Source organism: Haliotis asinina, chromosome 8, assembly GCF_037392515.1.
Source record: "Haliotis asinina isolate JCU_RB_2024 chromosome 8, JCU_Hal_asi_v2, whole genome shotgun sequence".
Taxonomy (NCBI): Eukaryota; Metazoa; Mollusca; class Gastropoda; order Lepetellida; family Haliotidae; genus Haliotis; species Haliotis asinina.
The window spans coordinates 6,534,118-6,553,623 of record NC_090287.1 but is presented as its reverse complement, the minus strand read 5'-3'; the positions used below and the strand labels follow the sequence as shown (position 1 = coordinate 6,553,623).

The window sequence follows — 19,506 nt, the reverse complement described above, 5'->3', positions numbered from 1 at the left end:
ATGGGTACCTACATGTAACTAATATTATGTTCTAACATATATTCAGCTCTGAATTTCATTGCATAATACACAAACATTGGCAGGTTTTGAAGTATAATTTTGTTTCTATTACTCAATAGCGCAACAAATTTGTGTTGGTTTGCATGCACACTGTAGTATTTGTTGATATAAAGATTTCTCAATCGAGTATACACCGGGCATATTAAAAGGAAATGATATTCATCTTCAATGGCACACTGATCACAAAGCTTACAAATCCTGTTCTCTCTATCAATCCCTCTAAATCTTCCACTCTCAATATATAAATTGTGCGAGGAACATCTAAATCTACTTAACGCCGTTCTAAACTTTTTGACATTAATAACTGACAGATACATTTCCTGGTCTAAATTATATTCAATCATTCTATAGTAAAGACATTTGCTCGAAAGAGACATGTTTTCAAACCATTCTTGCAAATACATATCTTTTAGTCTTCTCATTAATTCTGAAATAAACAAGTTCTTAAAATTGACATATTGATTGTTCCAGACATATCCAAAGCCTTTTGAGAATAGAAATTTTCTAATTGCAGTAACCCAGTTAGTGTGGCCGTTTCTATCAAATAGTACCAACATATTGTAGCATTTTTTTGGTAAACGATACGGGGGCATATTCAATAATTTTAACCAATATTTAATTACCTTTATACTCATAAATAGCGACATTGGATATCTACCACATTCTCCGTAAACCATTAAATTCGTTGTATTGTGTTTAACACCAAGAAATTTCTTGCAGGCTTGTAATTGCACCCGTTCAATATCTGGTAGATGACTTAACCCCCAAATTTCAGCACCGTATGATATTATAGGGTAAATTTTTGCATCAAATATCTTGAAGTACGAACTTATATTTAAATCTCCAAATACATTCAGTTGCTTATAGAGACCTATCATGACCTTCTGAGCTTGCAGACTTGCGTATTTAGCATGTGTTAGCCATGAGAGACAGTGACTAAAAAATATTCCCAAGTATTTATACGAATTGGTGGTTTCTAGTTCTATGCCCCTGTACTGCCATTTCTCATTTTTCGCTAGGCGCCCTCCCCTTTTGAAAACTACTACTTTAGTTTTATTCCTGTTAACCTTTAACTTGTACTCATCACAATATGTCTCTAGTTCCATTATTAGTTTTTGTAAACCTGCCACAGTGCTCGAGAACAGGACAATGTCATCTGCAAAAAGCAGCAGAAATACGTGTACAATATCTGGATGCAATTGGATTCCATTTTCACAATTCATTTCAATTTGAGTTGCTAGTTCATTAATGAAAAACGAAAATAAGAATGGGCTAAGTATACAACCTTGCCTCACTCCAAGCTCTAGGTTAAATGTATCTGACAATTCATTATTATTTCTGACGCAAGCTTTTACATTTTCATAGATATTGTGTAACAGATTTTTCATTTTCGGGTTAAGTCCATGAGTACTGAATGTATCCCAAAGTTTCTTCCTGTGGACAGAGTCAAACGCTTTTTCAAAATCAACAAAAAGAGCATATAATTTACCACCCTTGAAATTAATAATACTATGTAAGATAAACATATTGTCTATGGTCGTATACCCATGTCTAAATCCAGCCTGAGACTCACTGATTTTATTCATTGCTTCCCCCCACGTCACTAGTCTTTTATTTATGATAAAAGTGAAAACTTTACTAAAAATGCTTAAAAGTGTGATTCCTCTATAGTTGTTTGGATTGTCAACACTGCCTTGTTTATGAATTGGAACGATAATACCGATGGACCAACTGGATGGATACGTTCTGCTTTCAAGAATGATATTGAACAACAGTTCCAGGTAGGGCGCTATTATATGTGCTGAGCTCTTAATCATCTCAGGTAAAACATCATCAACCCCAGGCGATTTATTACATTTTAAGTTATTGATACCATCAAGTATTTCTTCTCTACTGATCGGAGAATCCAACATATCCTTTGTTATTTCAAAACTAGAGTCAGAGGTTTCAGAAGCATTTAATGTTTCTACCTTATCATTTACTCCTTTCTGTAGATCAGTTCTGAAATTGAAGAGGCCACTAAAATGCTGATGCCAGTCATTCATGTCAATACTGTTGTTTGATATGGTAGGATTCTTCAAAGACTTAAGTTTATTCCAGAACTTTTTTGAATCTGCTATATTATTTTCTATATCCCCTTTTTTGTTCTTATAATAATCAAGCTTTTTTTGTTTACAAACTGCATTATATTCATTTCTTACTTGACAATAATCTTCAAACGTTTCCTTGTCTTTTACCTTTCTAAACTTGTTTAGTAATTTACACCGTTTTCTTTTCAATTTTTCGCAAGTTCCATCATACCATTTGTTTGATATTCTACATATCATACCAACTTTACGTTTCATATCTTCCGCTGCGGAACACAGTGCGTCTGTGACATATCTAATGCTATCGTCTATATTTGTAAAAGCAGAATCAACTGACTTGTAAAACAATAACTGAATGTTTTCAGACAATAGATTTTCTTGAAATACTTCAACTTTATCCTGTTGCCAATAAAACCTATAGGCCTTATTTGAATTTCTTTTCGTGTTATCTAAAGATCTAACATGTTGTGCTTTTACTGATAAGGTAACAGGTAGGTGATCTGATTCAGTACGTGACTGTATGCTAAAGTCACAAACATGGTCAAATAATACAGACGATGATATTATGTAATCTATTACACTTGTCCCGTTGTTACCTATAAAAGTAAAGTCTCCAACTTCTGTATCACCACCACAGCGCCCATTCATAATATGAATATTCATGATAGAACAAAGATCTAGTAAGGATTTACCAAAGTTGTTTAAAGTTCTATCGGCGGAAAAACGTTTCAAATTAAAATAGTCTGTTAAAAAGTCCCACTGTGATGCATTTTGGTTTTCTGTATAATCTAGAAGGTCATCTTCTACAAAATCTGGGTTTGCACTAGTTCGGGCATTAAAATCTCCGCCACTGAGGATATAAACATCGGGTAAACCAGAAATGATATCTAATAAGGACTCTTGATACAGAAGCACTCCGTTTTTACAGTTTGGTGATAGTTTATCATACCAGGTCGAGCTCTCCGGTTGAATGTAAACACATGAGTATAGAATGTCTCTGTCTAAACCAAATAGAACTCGATCAAATAATATGAAGATAGCATTATCTGTTAGCTTTATCCATTTCTTATAACTACAAAACTGACGACGTATTAACACTAACATTCCACCAGATAGTCTCCCACTACTAGATAATTTGTTTGCTGTTTTCACTATCACATCATGATCAGGGAAGATATAGTGTAATTCTACATCACTACTCCAAGTTTCACTCAGGCCAATTACATCAAATGATTTAACATAGTCAATAAAATCGGTGTCACATAACTTGTGTATAATTCCACCAATGTTCCAAAACAAAAAAGTCACTGAGTCTGTCAGGTTATCATGGTCATTTGTAGTAGTAATGTGTATGTTAGGAATTGGCTGTACATATGAGTGTTTCCGATGCACCGTAAAATGTTCCTTATGAGACTCAAGGCCCTGGCCACACCCCTAGTGGGTGTCGTCCATGTCCGCGTGACGTGAGTCAGACCTGGGTCTCCGGCTGAGTCCCTGGTTACTTCCACCCCAAGCGTTGTTACGTGTGCGTGAACGTGGTCGTGTAGCCCTGTTCGAGTGAGCCGTGTTGTTCAAGGGAACTTCCATCAGCTTGTTACCTTTAAAATAGTAACGCATGTTGGGGTTCTCTGTACGCCGTCGCTGTAGCTCCTGACGTTGGAATGTGGTCAAGTCGTTAGCGATCCCCACTCCTTGACTTTTCAATTCACTTCTCAGCTTGACCGACCGCCATTTGTCCTCCCAATTGCACATTCTCACTATAATAGGCCTTGGCTTGTCCCCCCCCCCTTTTACCAGACAATCTGTGGGCCCTCTCAATATCCCTGGAGACTAAGGGTGGAAGATCAGTACCTTCCCTGGCCTTATTAAGAATGTCCAGCACTTTCTGCTTACTGTCAGTGTAAGTCTCTAGGTCCTCATCCTCAGGTACATTATACAGAACTAGGTTGTTTCGTCTGCTACGCTGTTCCTGGTCTTCTATCCTATAATCTAACTCCTCTAGATAACTCTCCATATTATGCGCCCGTTCATCTAGTGCGTCAACATCCAGTCTGATCACATGCTGCTCTTGTTTATTGGAATTAATATCATCTCTCAACTTCTGTATGTCAATCTTCATGCTGTTGATATCATCTTTAATCGATCTGATGTCTGTAGCTAATCTGACCTCACTAGCCTTAATCTGTTCCAAAATGGTGCTCATCATCTCCTCTAAACAATCTACAGGGCCAGGGTTGAGTTCTATGTCACCTGACAGCAGAAGCATAGATGGGATCAGTCTCTTAAGAGGCAAAGCTGCTCCTGCCCTCAGGTATTTGTAACTCACGGCACTTGTCAGAGCTGAGCTGTCCGTGTCGTCACTACTGTCACACAAATGTAAACAAACATTTCGTTTCGCCACAAGATCAAAATGGGGGGAGCCAGTATCTGCAGAAGCTTCAACCAAGTGCACTAGTGTGAATGATAGCAGAAGATGTAGTGAGAAGAGCACAGAACACAGAGCTAGTCTGTAGGGCACATCAGAACTAGCGGAGTACGGTGTGTACCTGTCACAATGGCTGATCTGTCTCGTACCACTCGGCTGTCTAAACAGTCCCATCCGAGCTCTGTAGAGCACTAAGTCTATCATAGCTACTTCATAAAGACACTCTATACCCTTACAAAACAGTATAGACAGTTCGATGTCTTAGTTGCCGATGTATTTTGATAAATACCTATATTTCTCTGCTGCTGTGATTTCGTGATCTTGCTGGAAGGGGCGTATAACTCTATGTATATGCTGTTTAAGGTGAGATGGATGATTTTAGGAGTATTGTACTTAAACACTGATATGTGAGTTACATAATGCCATGATAAGACCACCAGAGATACCAAGCATACCACCAAATACATAACATGCCAATCAAACAATGACACAGTAACCCTGTGTTGTAAACACTGAAGAAGTTGCAAATCCATTTGTTGTCTACCATTTGTTGTCAAATGACACAGTATACTGGCAACTGGCCACTCCTTGTTTTATCCATTTTTTGCTGGGCTATCAGAGTATCAACAAGTACCATGTTTTAATGTGTTTCGGCATAACACAGCTGGGGATCAACCACAAACAACTGCTTTTAGACGTACTCTACCCACAACACCACAGAGATGGCCTTGTGGGCAAGGCATTACTGCATGTATTATTATAAACCAAAAAGACATTAAATGGCATATACACAACATATACCTTGAGTGACTGCACAGCTGATTCAATCTGTGTTTGAAGTTTCAGTTTTATCATGACCTGATGTTGAAACAAAATATGGTCACAAGTACGGAGCAGAAAAATTCAGATGCAAATCAACAGGATTGTCTTTGTGGTCTAGTGAATAGAGAGTCTGGTTTGATGCCAAGCACACATGCTCTCACTCACCACTTCCAACACTATTTCAAAATCGAATATGGCTTCAACTGACATGAACAAAAAATTACCTTTATATTACGGAAATACAAAACATGAATACACATATCCACATCTCGCTGAGTAAACAAAAGAAACAAGAAATTCGTCTTTCTTGTACAAAATTCATGTTGTACTCCTCAATAAATATACCCCCAAAGTCAGTGGTCATTATCTCCCTTTATAATCCCCCTACAAGTCATTACCAGGAATGGCTACCATGGGAACCAACCAAGCCTGTCACGGGCCACTAAGGTGTCCTTTTATGTGCGGAGCAACAATCAGACAACATTTCTCAATTTGATATTCTTGAAATCTAATGTTCTTGTTTTGAAAATATCAAAGTAGTGTTGAATATGATGAATGTAAATATTTTAGACCCACTCCTGATTGAAGTTTATCCATGAAATAGATTTACTTTCAACAGGGATGACAATTATGTATGTGAGTACCCTACCTGGTTCAATGCACAAAGAATACAATCACTCCAGCCAAACAAAACAAGGGCATGTGATCAAAAGGATGCCCGTTTACATAAAACATTTAACGGTCACTGTAATTCTGTCAGGAAGGGCTGGTGATGTTAATGGTTTACTGTGTGTAAATCCATACCAAACTCTTACTCAGAGCAGTTAATATATTGGCCTCAACGCAAGAACCTCTTAAGGTCATTTATCAGTAGTAAATCAAGCATACAGTACGTCTTCAAGGGTGTCCACAGTAGATCAATATATACATACAGAGAAACACAAGCTGTATGTTATACATGTCCAAGTGAGTGACTTTAGTTTTAATAAGAGTGTTTGTTAAGCACACAACTCCATGTGCTAGTCACATGCTCATTGCGCATGACTGAAACATGACATATATTGTGTATGAAATATACAAATATGTACAAAAATGGGATAAAAGCATTACTGGTACACAGAGCATATGAAAGGAATATTTAGAGACAGTGCTTGAAAAGATGCATTTTAAGACATGACTTGAAAAGATCAAAAGATGTGGCTGTTTTCACATTGAGAGGTAGAGAGTTCCAGTCTCAGTACTGCAGAATTGTGAGAGAAAGAGCAACCTCCAAATGCTTTTAGATTGTTTCTTGTGATGTCGAGCTGTAAGTTGCTACCAGAATGAAGAGGATGGGATGGGATGTGTGGCTTGACAAGATGCTGGAGATACTTTGGAGCGAAGTTGTGGACAGAGGTGTACTTGAGACACAGTTTTACATCTGGTTTAAGCAATATTCCAGCAATATCTCAGTGAGGACACCAGAAATAGGCTTTACATAGTGTACTCATAAGGAGAGTTTGCAAAGCTTGTGTGCCTATCAGTTCAGTAATATTGCAGGAATAATGTGCAAGTGATGTAGGACCACACTCACTCACTCACTGACACACTTCAGAAACAAAAATCTACACAAACTTCAGGACTTTTGTCGATTCATTCATATATTTGTGAATTGATACCCAGTATGACTTCCAAAAAACTAAGTAGTTAGACAAGGCCAAACTATTTGGATTATTTGTTTTACATTTTGTTCCATGAATATTGCCTTAAGACTCCATAAAATACACTGATTATGCATTGTGCCATTTTTAATCATACACACCATTTTTGGAAGTAAGTTCAATTCTGTTTATTGGGTGAAGTGTTTGCTTGGGGAACCAGAAGAAAACAGCCATTACCAATATATCACCAGTACAAAGGAGCAATTATTTCATATACTGATATCTGACTTAAGAGGAAGGGTCTCATAGTTATTGGTTAGGGTGTGTACATTGTACACACTGGTATCACACCTTTGACGTAAACCATGTTACAACTCATTAGGAAGAACGTTATTTCAAAATATCCTGGTCAGGAGGCAAAAAGTCTATGGTGCAAAAGCAGTGAGAGAGATAATATTGCCACCAATGTCAGTGGTAAACCTTTTTTCAATTGACTTCAGAATCAAATTCCCTTTAAGAAATGCACTGATGTCTGGGATGATATTGTGAGGGTAACAATGGGGTAAGGAACTTATGGGCAAGGAAAGATAACTCTGCTTAAAATTAATCTAATCACAGTCCTAAAAAGAAATATGCATATGGACTGTTTTGACCTACACAATAATGAATGTGTGTTTGTGTTTGTGCACGCACGCACGCATGCACGCACGCACGCACGCACACACGCACGCACGCACGCACGCACGCACGCGTGAAAAAGATAAAGGTCTGAAGATCATTAGCACAGATGTATTTTTATTTCTTCAATTCTGACCGGTTTCACAGAGTCGATGTGATCCTCATCGTTAATATATTTATATAAATATATATAAACATGATATAACCTGTACTTAATCTGCAAACTTTTTAAAATCTAATTCTTTGACATATATTTTTCAACATTGATACTGCCTATGTGGGCGTCCTCTCATCATCATTCACACATAACTGATTTCACTGAGTTCTGAAAAATTGATTGTGTAAACTCTTGGGAGTTCTGTCAGTGAGAGTTAATGATGCTGAACCAAGATGAGCTATTGAAGTGTGATGTTTCTCCATGCAACTTGGAATGCAGCATGATCGTTGTGTCTCATACCAGTGTACTTGATGACTACAGGGTTACTAAGTTATAGGTGACCATCTTGTTTCATACTGAGCCATGGGGTTAAAAACCCTTTTCTACTGAACTGTTTGCACCAAACTCTATCCCTAGTATTTAAGTGTTCACTCACTCACTCACTCACAGTTCTGTCCCAGAATGCCTTCTCATCTTATTGATGAACCCACATATCAGTCTTCACATAGGATCAAACTTTCCTGAACACAAAAACAGACAATTCCAAATAAAGCTTATTGAAATGAGCCCTGTCAAGTTACACGGGTAATCACAAACACCCAACATAAGGCGCTCACCATGACTGTAATATGGTGGACAATTAACAATGAGGCAGAACCATGCTCCACTCCAGACTTTTTTTATAGGCTGTGGACAACACGCCTTCAAACAGCAGGCCTTGCTCCAGGAATGTTTAGTCATGCTATCTAGTAAGGTCAATGCCAGTCTGTTTGAGGAACAATGTGTTCTTTTTATTCAGAATTATTAGACATTATCATAATAAACTATCATTTATTATCTGAAAGACTTGTGCAAGTCTAGGCAACTGCTTGATGCACTTAATGTACTTATTTACTGTGTGTTGTGTATGTCATTGTTTCTGCCAAAATGAGTAGACCTGATAGACTCCAAACAATAGACTCCCAACAATAGACTGAATAACCCAATAATAGCCTCCAGTATAGTTCCACTGACAGTTAAATTGTCAGTTTACATAATCACATGCTTGCATTAATATCACGACTGACCACTCAGGCACACATGCCTACAGACACATATATTCACTGTAATAAGAACCTTGTAACTTGAAAATTGTCAAAAGGTGGCACTTATTAGAACCAGAGTGATTCCCCGTTATCAGGGTACAATGTGCTAAGCCCATTTCTGGTGTCCCTTACCGTTATATTGCTGGAATATTGCTAAAAGCAGCAAAAAACTGAACTCACTAGAGTCAAAGTGAACAAGAAGTTCCGCCAAGTGGTGTCTAGTTTACAGTTCACTAACAGTAAGGTTAAAGACGAAGCAGGCAATGATTAAAAAAGAATTACCATTTATGAACACTTACTCAACTGACCATCCAAAACAACCCTATAAAATATTAAATTATAAATCTTACTGACCATACATGTATCAAGTTTTATTTCAACTTGGCAAGTTAAATGTTATGCGAAAAATCAAACACCATCAAGCATTAACAGAGTGGCCCTGATCACGATATTGTCTACAAACACGTATCGCCTTGAGTTAAACAGGGCTATTGAAAGCACTGCGATATTTCCTGCAATCAAATCTCAAAATCAAGTTCTGCACTCAATCAAGGCTGAACAGTATGACAATAAAACAATTGTTGTGGCAGCTATTCATATTACTTGTGTGTACAATTGCTCATACAGATCATGTTACTATTAGCACTTCTCAATGGCTGGACATTTGTAGTTATCTCCCCTTAACAGCACATGAATGGAGTCCAGCAATGCAGAACTGTGCTAACAATGTGTGTCTGGCTGGACACGAATGTTGACTTAATCTCATGGCGCTCATAGTGACCTGTGGGGTGTGAATATCCTTGGCAACTGTTCAGTGGTATTGTTATGGGAAACTATCATTGATTTATCGGTACTGTCCAGTCAAGAGGAAAGCCAGCAATCAGTACAGTAGACCAACTGATACCTGTTCTTGAACCCATTAAGGGGGCACTCCAAGTGGGGTCTTGTTGAGGTATAAAGTATTGTAGGCATTCTCAACTTATTGACATTTTAGTGCACTGTAACAACCAAATTATAGTGAACATGAAGCGAATGTGCAACATTTTAAATGTCCCTGTTTGTGCTGCCTGGACATAACATTCAGTGATTGAAATAGTACTGAATCTAAAATGGCAAAGATGAAATATATTCTCTGGAGTCCTGGTAATACACATACAGTCATACAAATAATACGCACCAAGATTAATTTCATAAAAAATGTGATTTAAATCCATTATAAATAGATATATATTGGCATACATCAAAGTTTGTCAGGGGGTTTCCTGACTAGTAAACTGGAAACACATGTCGTAAGTGGTGAACATGTACTCTCAGAGCTGAGGCTTGTACAGTAAGTCTAGCTGGTTCATCGATAGGTGATGGCACACTTATTTCATTTATATCCCTGACTTTAAGCCCAAAAGGAACTTACCTAAAGGGTCTGTCCTAGACCAGGATGTAAAGGTAATATTGTGTCAGAGATTGGTCCTACGACAGTATCAATACTTTGCTGACTTGGCCAACTTTGATGTAACTGGAATGTTTTTCAATAACCCTTCAAACACATAATTAGTCCTTAATTAATGTTTAAAAGTTTTATTTGAAAACATGTAACTGCGTCATTTTTGTGTCCATTGAACACCCACTATACTTAAAATACATATTACTTCCCCATTCGTTCACTGTCATTTTTTATTTTTTGGCAAATATTTTTATCAATCAACTCTTAAAGACAAAAAAAGTATTTTAAAGGTCAAAGCTAATCACTACCTCCAGATCCCCAGCACAGAACCTCCTACATGCTCAAGAACTTGGCCCACATCAGAGTGCAAGTTATGTTGTCTATCATTTTCAAAAGAGATGAAGAACACCCTTTTTTCTGCTGATTCCCCTCCCTACAATTTCACAATAAATGATAAAATGGTATTATTTCTGAAATATCAGCGCTACCAAATCTGTACAATATTAAAATCTCCTAATTAACTAAGGGTATGTGATTACAACATGTTGTCATGAGAATAGCATACACTGATGATGATAGCCAGAGTACACAGATCCACTGTCATATCACACTGCCGGGAGGTATCATATATTATTTACATTGCTAATAACAGACGTAATACACATCAATAAGCCAATTCCTTAGTCATTAGTGTAATATATTAGGTGTACAATCCTACTGCTGTTGATTTACACAACTCAGGAGAGTGGTAACTCTAGATGGTAACATCGATAGTATTAACTATTGCTGTACATGATTACAAAGATATTCCACATCACCGGCGTATTACCTCCTTTATTCAGGAGCTCTTACCTGACAAGAAATCAGGCAGTAATTATTTGTTGACCAACTCAGATATCATGAAACTCATTACTGTAATAAGTTTAGTTGTGTACCTGACTTGACTGTCACACAGAAACTCCTGACAGCACTGCAGGATTTGGCAGTTCTTGACTGCATGCAGCATGGAGAGTAAAATTGTACATGTTCTTTTTTAATCTATTATCTCTCTTCTATGTCCAAAAGAAGGGAAACAAGAATAAAAGTCAAAAGGTGAAACTGTGCATATTATTATTGCATATGAATCCATTAATTCATCTTCCAACTATTCATTTTCTTCACATTGATGGTCATTCCCTCTCTCCATCCTTCCACTCTTTGGGAGATGGGGTAGCCTAGCTGTTAAAGTGTCGCTTGTCACGCGAAAAGGTTCAATTTCCTACATGGGTACAATGTGTGAAGCTGTACACATTTGTGCTGCACACTTGGGTTATGGTGTACACTTGAGATATTGCTGGTATATTGCTACAAGCTGTGCAAAAATAATCCACTCACTCACCCACCCAGTCACCCACCCACCAACCCATCCATCCACCCATTCATCTATTCACCTGTCCATTCACCTGTCCATCCATCCATCAATTCATCAATCCAAGCAAATAATACTGTATCATACATTTGTTGTGAACGTATGTACATCCTGCATGGAATACCACCACAAGCAGTACTCTGATTTTACCAGATGCTGACTTGACATTGCTATTCAGTCAACGTGGGTGATCAGCATTTATTCAACATACAATGACTAATCAGGGGGCAGGAAGTCAATACAGGAATAACAGCTCCCTCACCCTGATCCCAAATGAAACATGGAGATCCATACTTCCTTTGGCAGGCTATCCCTGATCTAATTGTTGTCCTGATCTCAAGACTGCTGCCCAAAGGTGATGGATAAATTATTCCAGATGCTTCCTACCTTAATCCTGTTACTGTACAAGATGTCAATATCACATGGATCACGTGTAATACTTACGTACTGAGTCTGGTAATTACAAAAACCCTTTCAATATCTCTGTCACTCACAGAAGGCTAAAATGGATGAGGAGAGATAGAAACATACTCAGTTTTGTCTCAGGAATTTATGAATTAATGGAAATGCTCACAAAATATGAAGCTAAACAACCTTAAATGATTCCAGCATAATTATGTCTGCATAACTTTGCCAAGAAAATATCAGGACAGAATATGCCTTCAGCAACCCATGCTTGATAAATGGTGATTATGCTTGTCGTAAGAGGCGACTAACTGGATCGGGTGGTCAGGCTAGCTGACTTGGTTGATACATGTCATTAGTTCACAACTGAGCAGATTGATGTTCATGTTGTTGATCACTGGACTGTCTGGTCCAGACTCGAATATTTACAAACCGCCACCATATAGATGGAATATGGCTGAGTGCTGCATAAAACTCAACTCAGTCACTCAAGAAAATATGGGTCTGGAGGATGGATTTCATTTTCAAATTTTATTTTATGTCCAAAGCAATTGATTTCCCTGGAAATGTACACTTTTCTCCAATGAAACATCATTGACATTTGGAGAAGTTGCATTTTCTCTAGAGTAAACAAATATACTGACTGCAGTGTAACCAATTACTATTCAATTAGCTGCAATGAACCAAACTTATTCACATCACCCATAAACCAAGCAGATATTAACTGTTGTCTGGTCATGCTTGAAAATTTCCATATGTTTTGGGGTATGTTTTGAGTATGTGTGAACTATTTACTAATAACTGTAAAAATAACTAGGATAACATTTTTATTACACAAATCAATCTTCATTGTACTGTTTCTGGTATTACAGTGAACTATCAATACTAAACACAGCCTTCATACCTTTGCATAGATCAGTGAATAAATACAAGCATTTGTTCAAATATTCGCACACAATATTTAAACTGGAAATAACTTGACAGATACTAAACTCTAAGAATCAGTATCATCAGAAATATCATCTGATAACTGAAAAAACATTACAGATCTGCTCCTTGATGCTGAACATTTTGTTATTGTTACTCAGCAAAATTCAGTGTTCAGTCATGAAGAGTCAAAGGTTCCTAACCTGACTGATTGTGTTGCTACTAACTGATTGATCACCAGCTTCGCCTGTCCCAGCTAGAACAACAGTTGCTATAAACAATGGCCAGACAATCAATAATACAACATCTCACACACCTTCCTCTCTACACCCTCTCACCTGCACAGGTGAGTTGTTGACAGACCGTGCTAATGATACAAGGAAGTCCCTGATTGAGGTGGCCAACATGGAAACCAACCCTCCAGTGTTGTAGTAATTCAAATCTTGTCTGTCTGGTAAAGGTTGGGCAAACCCTTTAATGTTTAATTTTTGTGTTTGACTTAAATGATAAAAAAAATCCACATTCAGAAAATCTGATTGAACGAACAAAAATATTTAAGTATAGTTTCTTTCTATTTAGCATCTGGTTTTCATTCACAGGAATTAGTGAACAATGAACAACTTAAACACATTATATGTCAGTTTCAACCAACCCTCATAAATAATAAAATGTTTAATTTTATATAATTCCCAGCCATGGTTACTATACATACCCCATGTAGAGACTGATAGAGAATCTCACCCAAGTGTCTGCTGATTATATCAAGATGAGTTGATAAACTTACAAATATCCAAGGCTTGCAGAGGATATTTAAAAAGTGTTGATTATAAATGATATCAGTAGACATGAGGGTGAGATTCTATTTACCATCAAAAATCATTCTTCATTAATTGTTTAGTGAATAATGTACATCTCTCAACACTGTGCTACCATCACACTTACAGTGCAGCAATGTCATAGCATTTGTGATGTTGTGAAGTTCATGATGTCATAGCATAATCAGGGCATTATACAAAATCTATTGTCAAAACAGTATCTCCTAGCGATATCTGCTGCGGGACACAGTTTTGGATGATAAACTATAAAACTGCATTCCTGGGTACATGTGTTTTCGTGTGTGTGTGTCATATTTTCTTTATACTTGTGTGTACTGTTATGATATACCTTTTCTTATGCACTTCCTATTCAAATGGGATGTTTCACTACCTGTTTTAATGTGTGTTTTGTGAGCCATTTTACTGCACATGTTCTCCTTATTTTTCATGAGCATGTTAAAGGTGACAAGAAACACACTTCGGTGCACCAAAATTTGTCTTTTTCAAAACTTTTATGTTGAGCACTGACCGTCATGAATATGTTTGAATGACAAGCTTGTGTCTGGCATTTTAACATTTGCTTTCACTATTTTGCTACGGTCATGGTGAATCCTGCTAGAAGAGAAAGCAAACTGAGTTTAACTGCTATTCTAGGCACATAAAGAAACTGTGCATACAAAAATTTAAAATCTAAATTTATTTAACCTTTGTAGAGGCATAAGGATTTAAACTCAGAAAGCTCAACCCCTGCCCTTGCAGTCATTCAAGAAATTATTGAAATACATAGCATGCCAAGACTAACATCCGCACAACATCAGGAGGCCATTGGGATGGTCTGTGGGGAAATGTCTCAACGACAAGTGGCTGCACACCATTTCTGCATAGGTGAAACACTATTAGAACACAAATGACATCATCAATCAGCCACATTTTGGACGTTCACATGTAACAACGCCAAGACAGGACAGATGGACAAGGGTAACCCATCTTCGCCAAAGGTTTCAGACTGCAGTGATGACTGCTTGGACTATCCCAGGACTTTGCTGTATTCACCCAACACAGTTCGACAACGTTTACATCATCACAGGATCAGACCACAACATCCCACCATACCACCTATCCTGACACAATGTCATGTGGTGCCGAAATCATGTCTGCAGACTCTTGTTTTCATGGAGAAATGTTGTTTTTACGGATGTTACAGATTTTCACAAACACTTTGTATCATCACTATTTCATAATGATTCCTAAACACATGATTTATCATCGTATCTCATGGTGACAATAAGTGGCATCATCAACATTCACATTCCCACAAAGTACAGTTACTTGGTGCGTCTGAGGTTACGTTACATTCTATCAAGCCCTACATTCATTAAATGTTTTACTTGTGAAGTGACAAATCTCTGATCCTTTTCTGACTTGAAATTATAAACACAGAACAAAGAACAACCGATTTGAGAACCAACTGACAACAGAAGATACCAGCAATAAAGATAACAGTATCTTTTCTTCAACCATTGTCAGCATTCTCTTCAATGTAGGAATACACTATTTGTAACATTAATGTGTGATAAAAATAATACATTTGGGGGAGAAATCAACAATAGAAATGAAGAGATTTTACTTAAAGGATTTCATGAAACTGAAAGGGTTTTCTACGAAGATTCCCAGATTCTGTATTACATCCTGCACTACGTATCATGACAGTGATCTGTGGCACAGGATGAAATCTTCACAAACAGTGTTTCAAGAATTACTGGTGATTCCTGAAGTGAAATCAACAACCTTATAAAACTGTGGAAAAAACACTCACACACTGTCCTCACAATCAATTTGCTAATCTCAGTTAAAACATGTATTATAGTTTACATAGTAGAATTGTGCCAAGCCTACTGTGTTTTCAATTTTAAGCTCAGCTTACCACAGAGTTAACACTGTTAAACTGAACAATTGAAACCTCATGATCAATAAATCAAGTTAGTGGAGGAACAAAAGCAGGTAATCTGGCTGTAAATTAAAAACACTGTAGGTTTAACTTTTGACTGGTCTCATTATGACCAGTGGTATTTAGAGCATACCATCAAAACCAGACGTATCTCAAATAAATAATGAAAAGGATCAGAAAAAGCATTTGAAAAAAATTAACTGTTGCCTTGGACCAGTTACAAGGCAAATAACCACATTATTATTTTGAGTAAACTGCTGGGTGAAAGAAAAGTATGCAACTGAAATTTGGACTTAACCAAACCTATACAAATATTATGAAAATAGCTTCTGTTACACTACACTGATCCCGACATCAGTCCTCCCCAACACTTAATGTTTTTTGTTTGTTTCACTCCAATATAGAATTATGATAGCCATGACATTTCAACAGCTTTCTGGAACGAGACCCAGGTGTATTTTAACCACAATGCCAGTGTCGAATGGAAGGCAATTATAAAGTAAAATTATTATTGGGTGTTTTTTTCATTTTCAAATGGAAAAATGAATTATTTGTGAATATTGATCAGACATATTGATATTCTGGTTGCAAGTGATCAGGCTATGAATGATTGTAGCGTCGATAATACAATCAATGTGCATCACAAGAACAAACAAACACCTAAATTATTCATTCATTTCAAGCAATTTAACCATACTGATTGGATCGTAAACAACCCAAAAATGTGTCCCTACAAAACAGTTAATTTTGATTTGGACAAAGACAGTGTAACCAGTTTTGCTGTAAAATATCAGTGACTCACTGACATGAAGACACAATAACCCTGTATTATTAACAAGCATACCCGGTGACGTAACCCTGGTGACTATGATGACTTAAAGAAACATCGTCAGTATCAATCAATCAATGTCAGCTCAGTTTGTCATGTGAAGTGTGAGACAGACTTCACTAGATTCTCCCCAATATTGATGTAATCACAGCTGACAAGACCATGAAGAATCAGTGATCAATATAATCAGGAAACTTCCTATCGCTGTCTGGGTAACACTGCCCTGGCTGTTGACAATAACAATTAATATCACTTTATCTAATCCTACACTGAACCTACCCTGTAATAAATCTTGTTTTAACCCCCACCTCTAAGTCTGTAAGGTAATGGAATTTATGTGTAAAACTTTACCTTGGTTTTTGTGTGACGTAAACAGTTACTGGAACACCACAGAATGTGACATCTTTATGTAGACCTGTTTTGAAAACATGTAGCATCAGCTGTTCTTGTTGTTTCAACAAAATAAAAAGAATAGTTCTTTACATCCATTTTTCACAAAGAAAGATTGAATGTACTTTTTGTCCCGCTTATGTCATAAAAGATTTAGAGTTACCCATCTTTGGTGCCTGAACTGTCAAGATGATAGAGTTAATTAATGGATGGATGGTGAACTGGGTGAGATGGTTAGTCAAGAGAAAATTAAATAATAGCTTACAAACTTTATTTTACCATCCCTTGAGGCAGTAAGGATAGAACATACTGGATAAAAGTTTCACAAAGAGATAATTCAGAAACAATGAGGCATTGTCCCTTAGGCTGTATTATACGTTTCAGCTGCAGCTGCAGCTGCAGTTGTTTCAGAAAAGATACAGTAAACAATGTTAAAACTGCAATGTTTGTCTTAGTTGGGTATTAAATACTTTTGGCAAGAAATGATTGGATGTCATGATTCAGCAATATCTTGATACATTGGTAACTGAAGCAGTCAGTATGAAGTGTTAGATGTCTGTGTATCAATGTAACAATAAGGTATGAGGTATCAGGCTAACTGCCTCCCCCTAACTGCCTCCCCTAACTGCCTCCCCCTAACTGCCTCCCCCTAACTCCTCCTAACTGCCTCCCCCTAACTGCCTCCCCCTAACTGCCTTATTCCACCAGCAGTTTAAAGTGACACTGGAATAATACTCCCACAATTGTTAGAAATTGCTGTTGCATTACTTAAATCTTATATCTATGTGAAAGAAAATAGTGAACCTAAACATTATTCATATGGAATAAGGAAGTTAAATGTTTTGAACACAAGATAAAGATATATGATCAGTACACTTAATTGTGATTTATTTTTAATAAATGTGAAAAAAATGCTGTATCATGCCAATAAGGCTGTGGATGTGAGAAGGTTTTCATTACTTCCTTGAATGGGAGGGGACTTCTTTAAGTTGGAAAACATGTACCCAACCCTTTTCTTGAATGAATAAAATATGTTTCAATCAAAAAGACAATCAAACCTCTGAGTGACAAACCTGTTTTTATACTCGATAGTAATTGATAGTAAAATCAATTTTTAGAGGAGAAGACGTTACATTTCAGTAATGAACCTGTTTCAGGCTCATCCTGTTCTGCTCACTAAGCAGTGGATTGGTCCATTATACCCCGAAGGGCAGTTGTCCAAAGGGGCAGTTGCCCAGGGGCCAGTTAGCCTACACCAAAAATTAGTTACTTTCCCATCTATTATAATAATTTACCAAATTATGGTGCAGTTAAGTACTGGTTGATAATGGCATTAGAGATCTATGCAATTTAGTACCATCATGATACATCATAGCATTTCCTAGTACAAGACTCCAGTAACTGGCTGTACACATTGCATCTGTGCAGGAAGACATCTCCAACATTGCCTGCAGTGCTTGTATTGCCCTCTCAACTATTTCATTACAGGCTGTATAGCGTAACATGTTTTTAATCATGTACATTGCAGGTAAAATTTCAAATAACAGCTTATTACAACACTGGAAGAACCTGTCCCATGCTTTAAATACCTCTAACGAAGAGGATTATGATCAACAAATAAACCGGTTAAATGAAACATCTTTGAAAAAGCAGTTTTTAAATGATACATCTACACCTGTCAGAGGCCCTTAACAGAATATTCAAATGATACACTTTTATAATGGTATACCTGATGAGGATCCGTATATTTAACCAATACACCTGTCCTGAAAGACCCCTATAATCAACCAGTACACCTGTCAGAGGCCCTTAACAGAATATTCAAATGATACACTTTTATAATGGTATACCTGATGAGGATCCATATATTTAACCAATACACCTGTCCTGAAAGACCCCTATAATCAACCAGTACACCTGTCAGAGGCCCTTAACAGAATATTCAAATGATACACTTTTATAATGGTATACCTGATGAGGATCCGTATATTTAACCAATACACCTGTCCTGAAAGACCCCTATAATCAACCAGTACACCTGTCAGAGGCCCTTAACAGAATATTCAAATGATACACTTTTATAATGGTATACCTGATGAGGATCCGTATATTTAACCAATACACCTGTCCTGAAAGACCCCTATAATCAACCAGTACACCTGTCAGAGGCCCTTAACAGAATATTCAAATGATACACTTTTATAATGGTATACCTGATGAGGATCCGTATATTTAACCAATACACCTGTCCTGAAAGACCCCTATAATCAACCAGTACACCTGTCAGAGGCCCTTAACAGAATATTCAAATGATACACTTTTAAAATGGTATACCTGATGAGGATCCATATATTTAACCAATACACCTGTCCTGAAAGACCCCTATAAT

At 37.1% G+C, this 19,506-nt stretch overlaps 3 protein-coding genes across 3 annotated transcripts in view; 1 reads left to right on the top strand and 2 right to left on the bottom strand.

The window, feature by feature from the left end:
- The window catches only part of LOC137293901 (probable tubulin polyglutamylase ttll-15), a 98,427-nt gene that overhangs the window by 30,113 nt on the left and 48,808 nt on the right, over window positions 1–19,506 (top strand). The window lies entirely within an intron of this gene.
- LOC137293900 (uncharacterized) overlaps window positions 1–19,506 on the bottom strand; it is a 111,070-nt gene that overhangs the window by 85,312 nt on the left and 6,252 nt on the right. The window lies entirely within an intron of this gene.
- LOC137294209 (uncharacterized) lies at window positions 9–1,448 on the bottom strand. Its single transcript, XM_067825205.1, has one exon. The coding sequence runs from the start codon at window positions 1,446–1,448 to the stop codon at window positions 9–11; it is 1,440 nt and encodes a 479-aa protein (XP_067681306.1).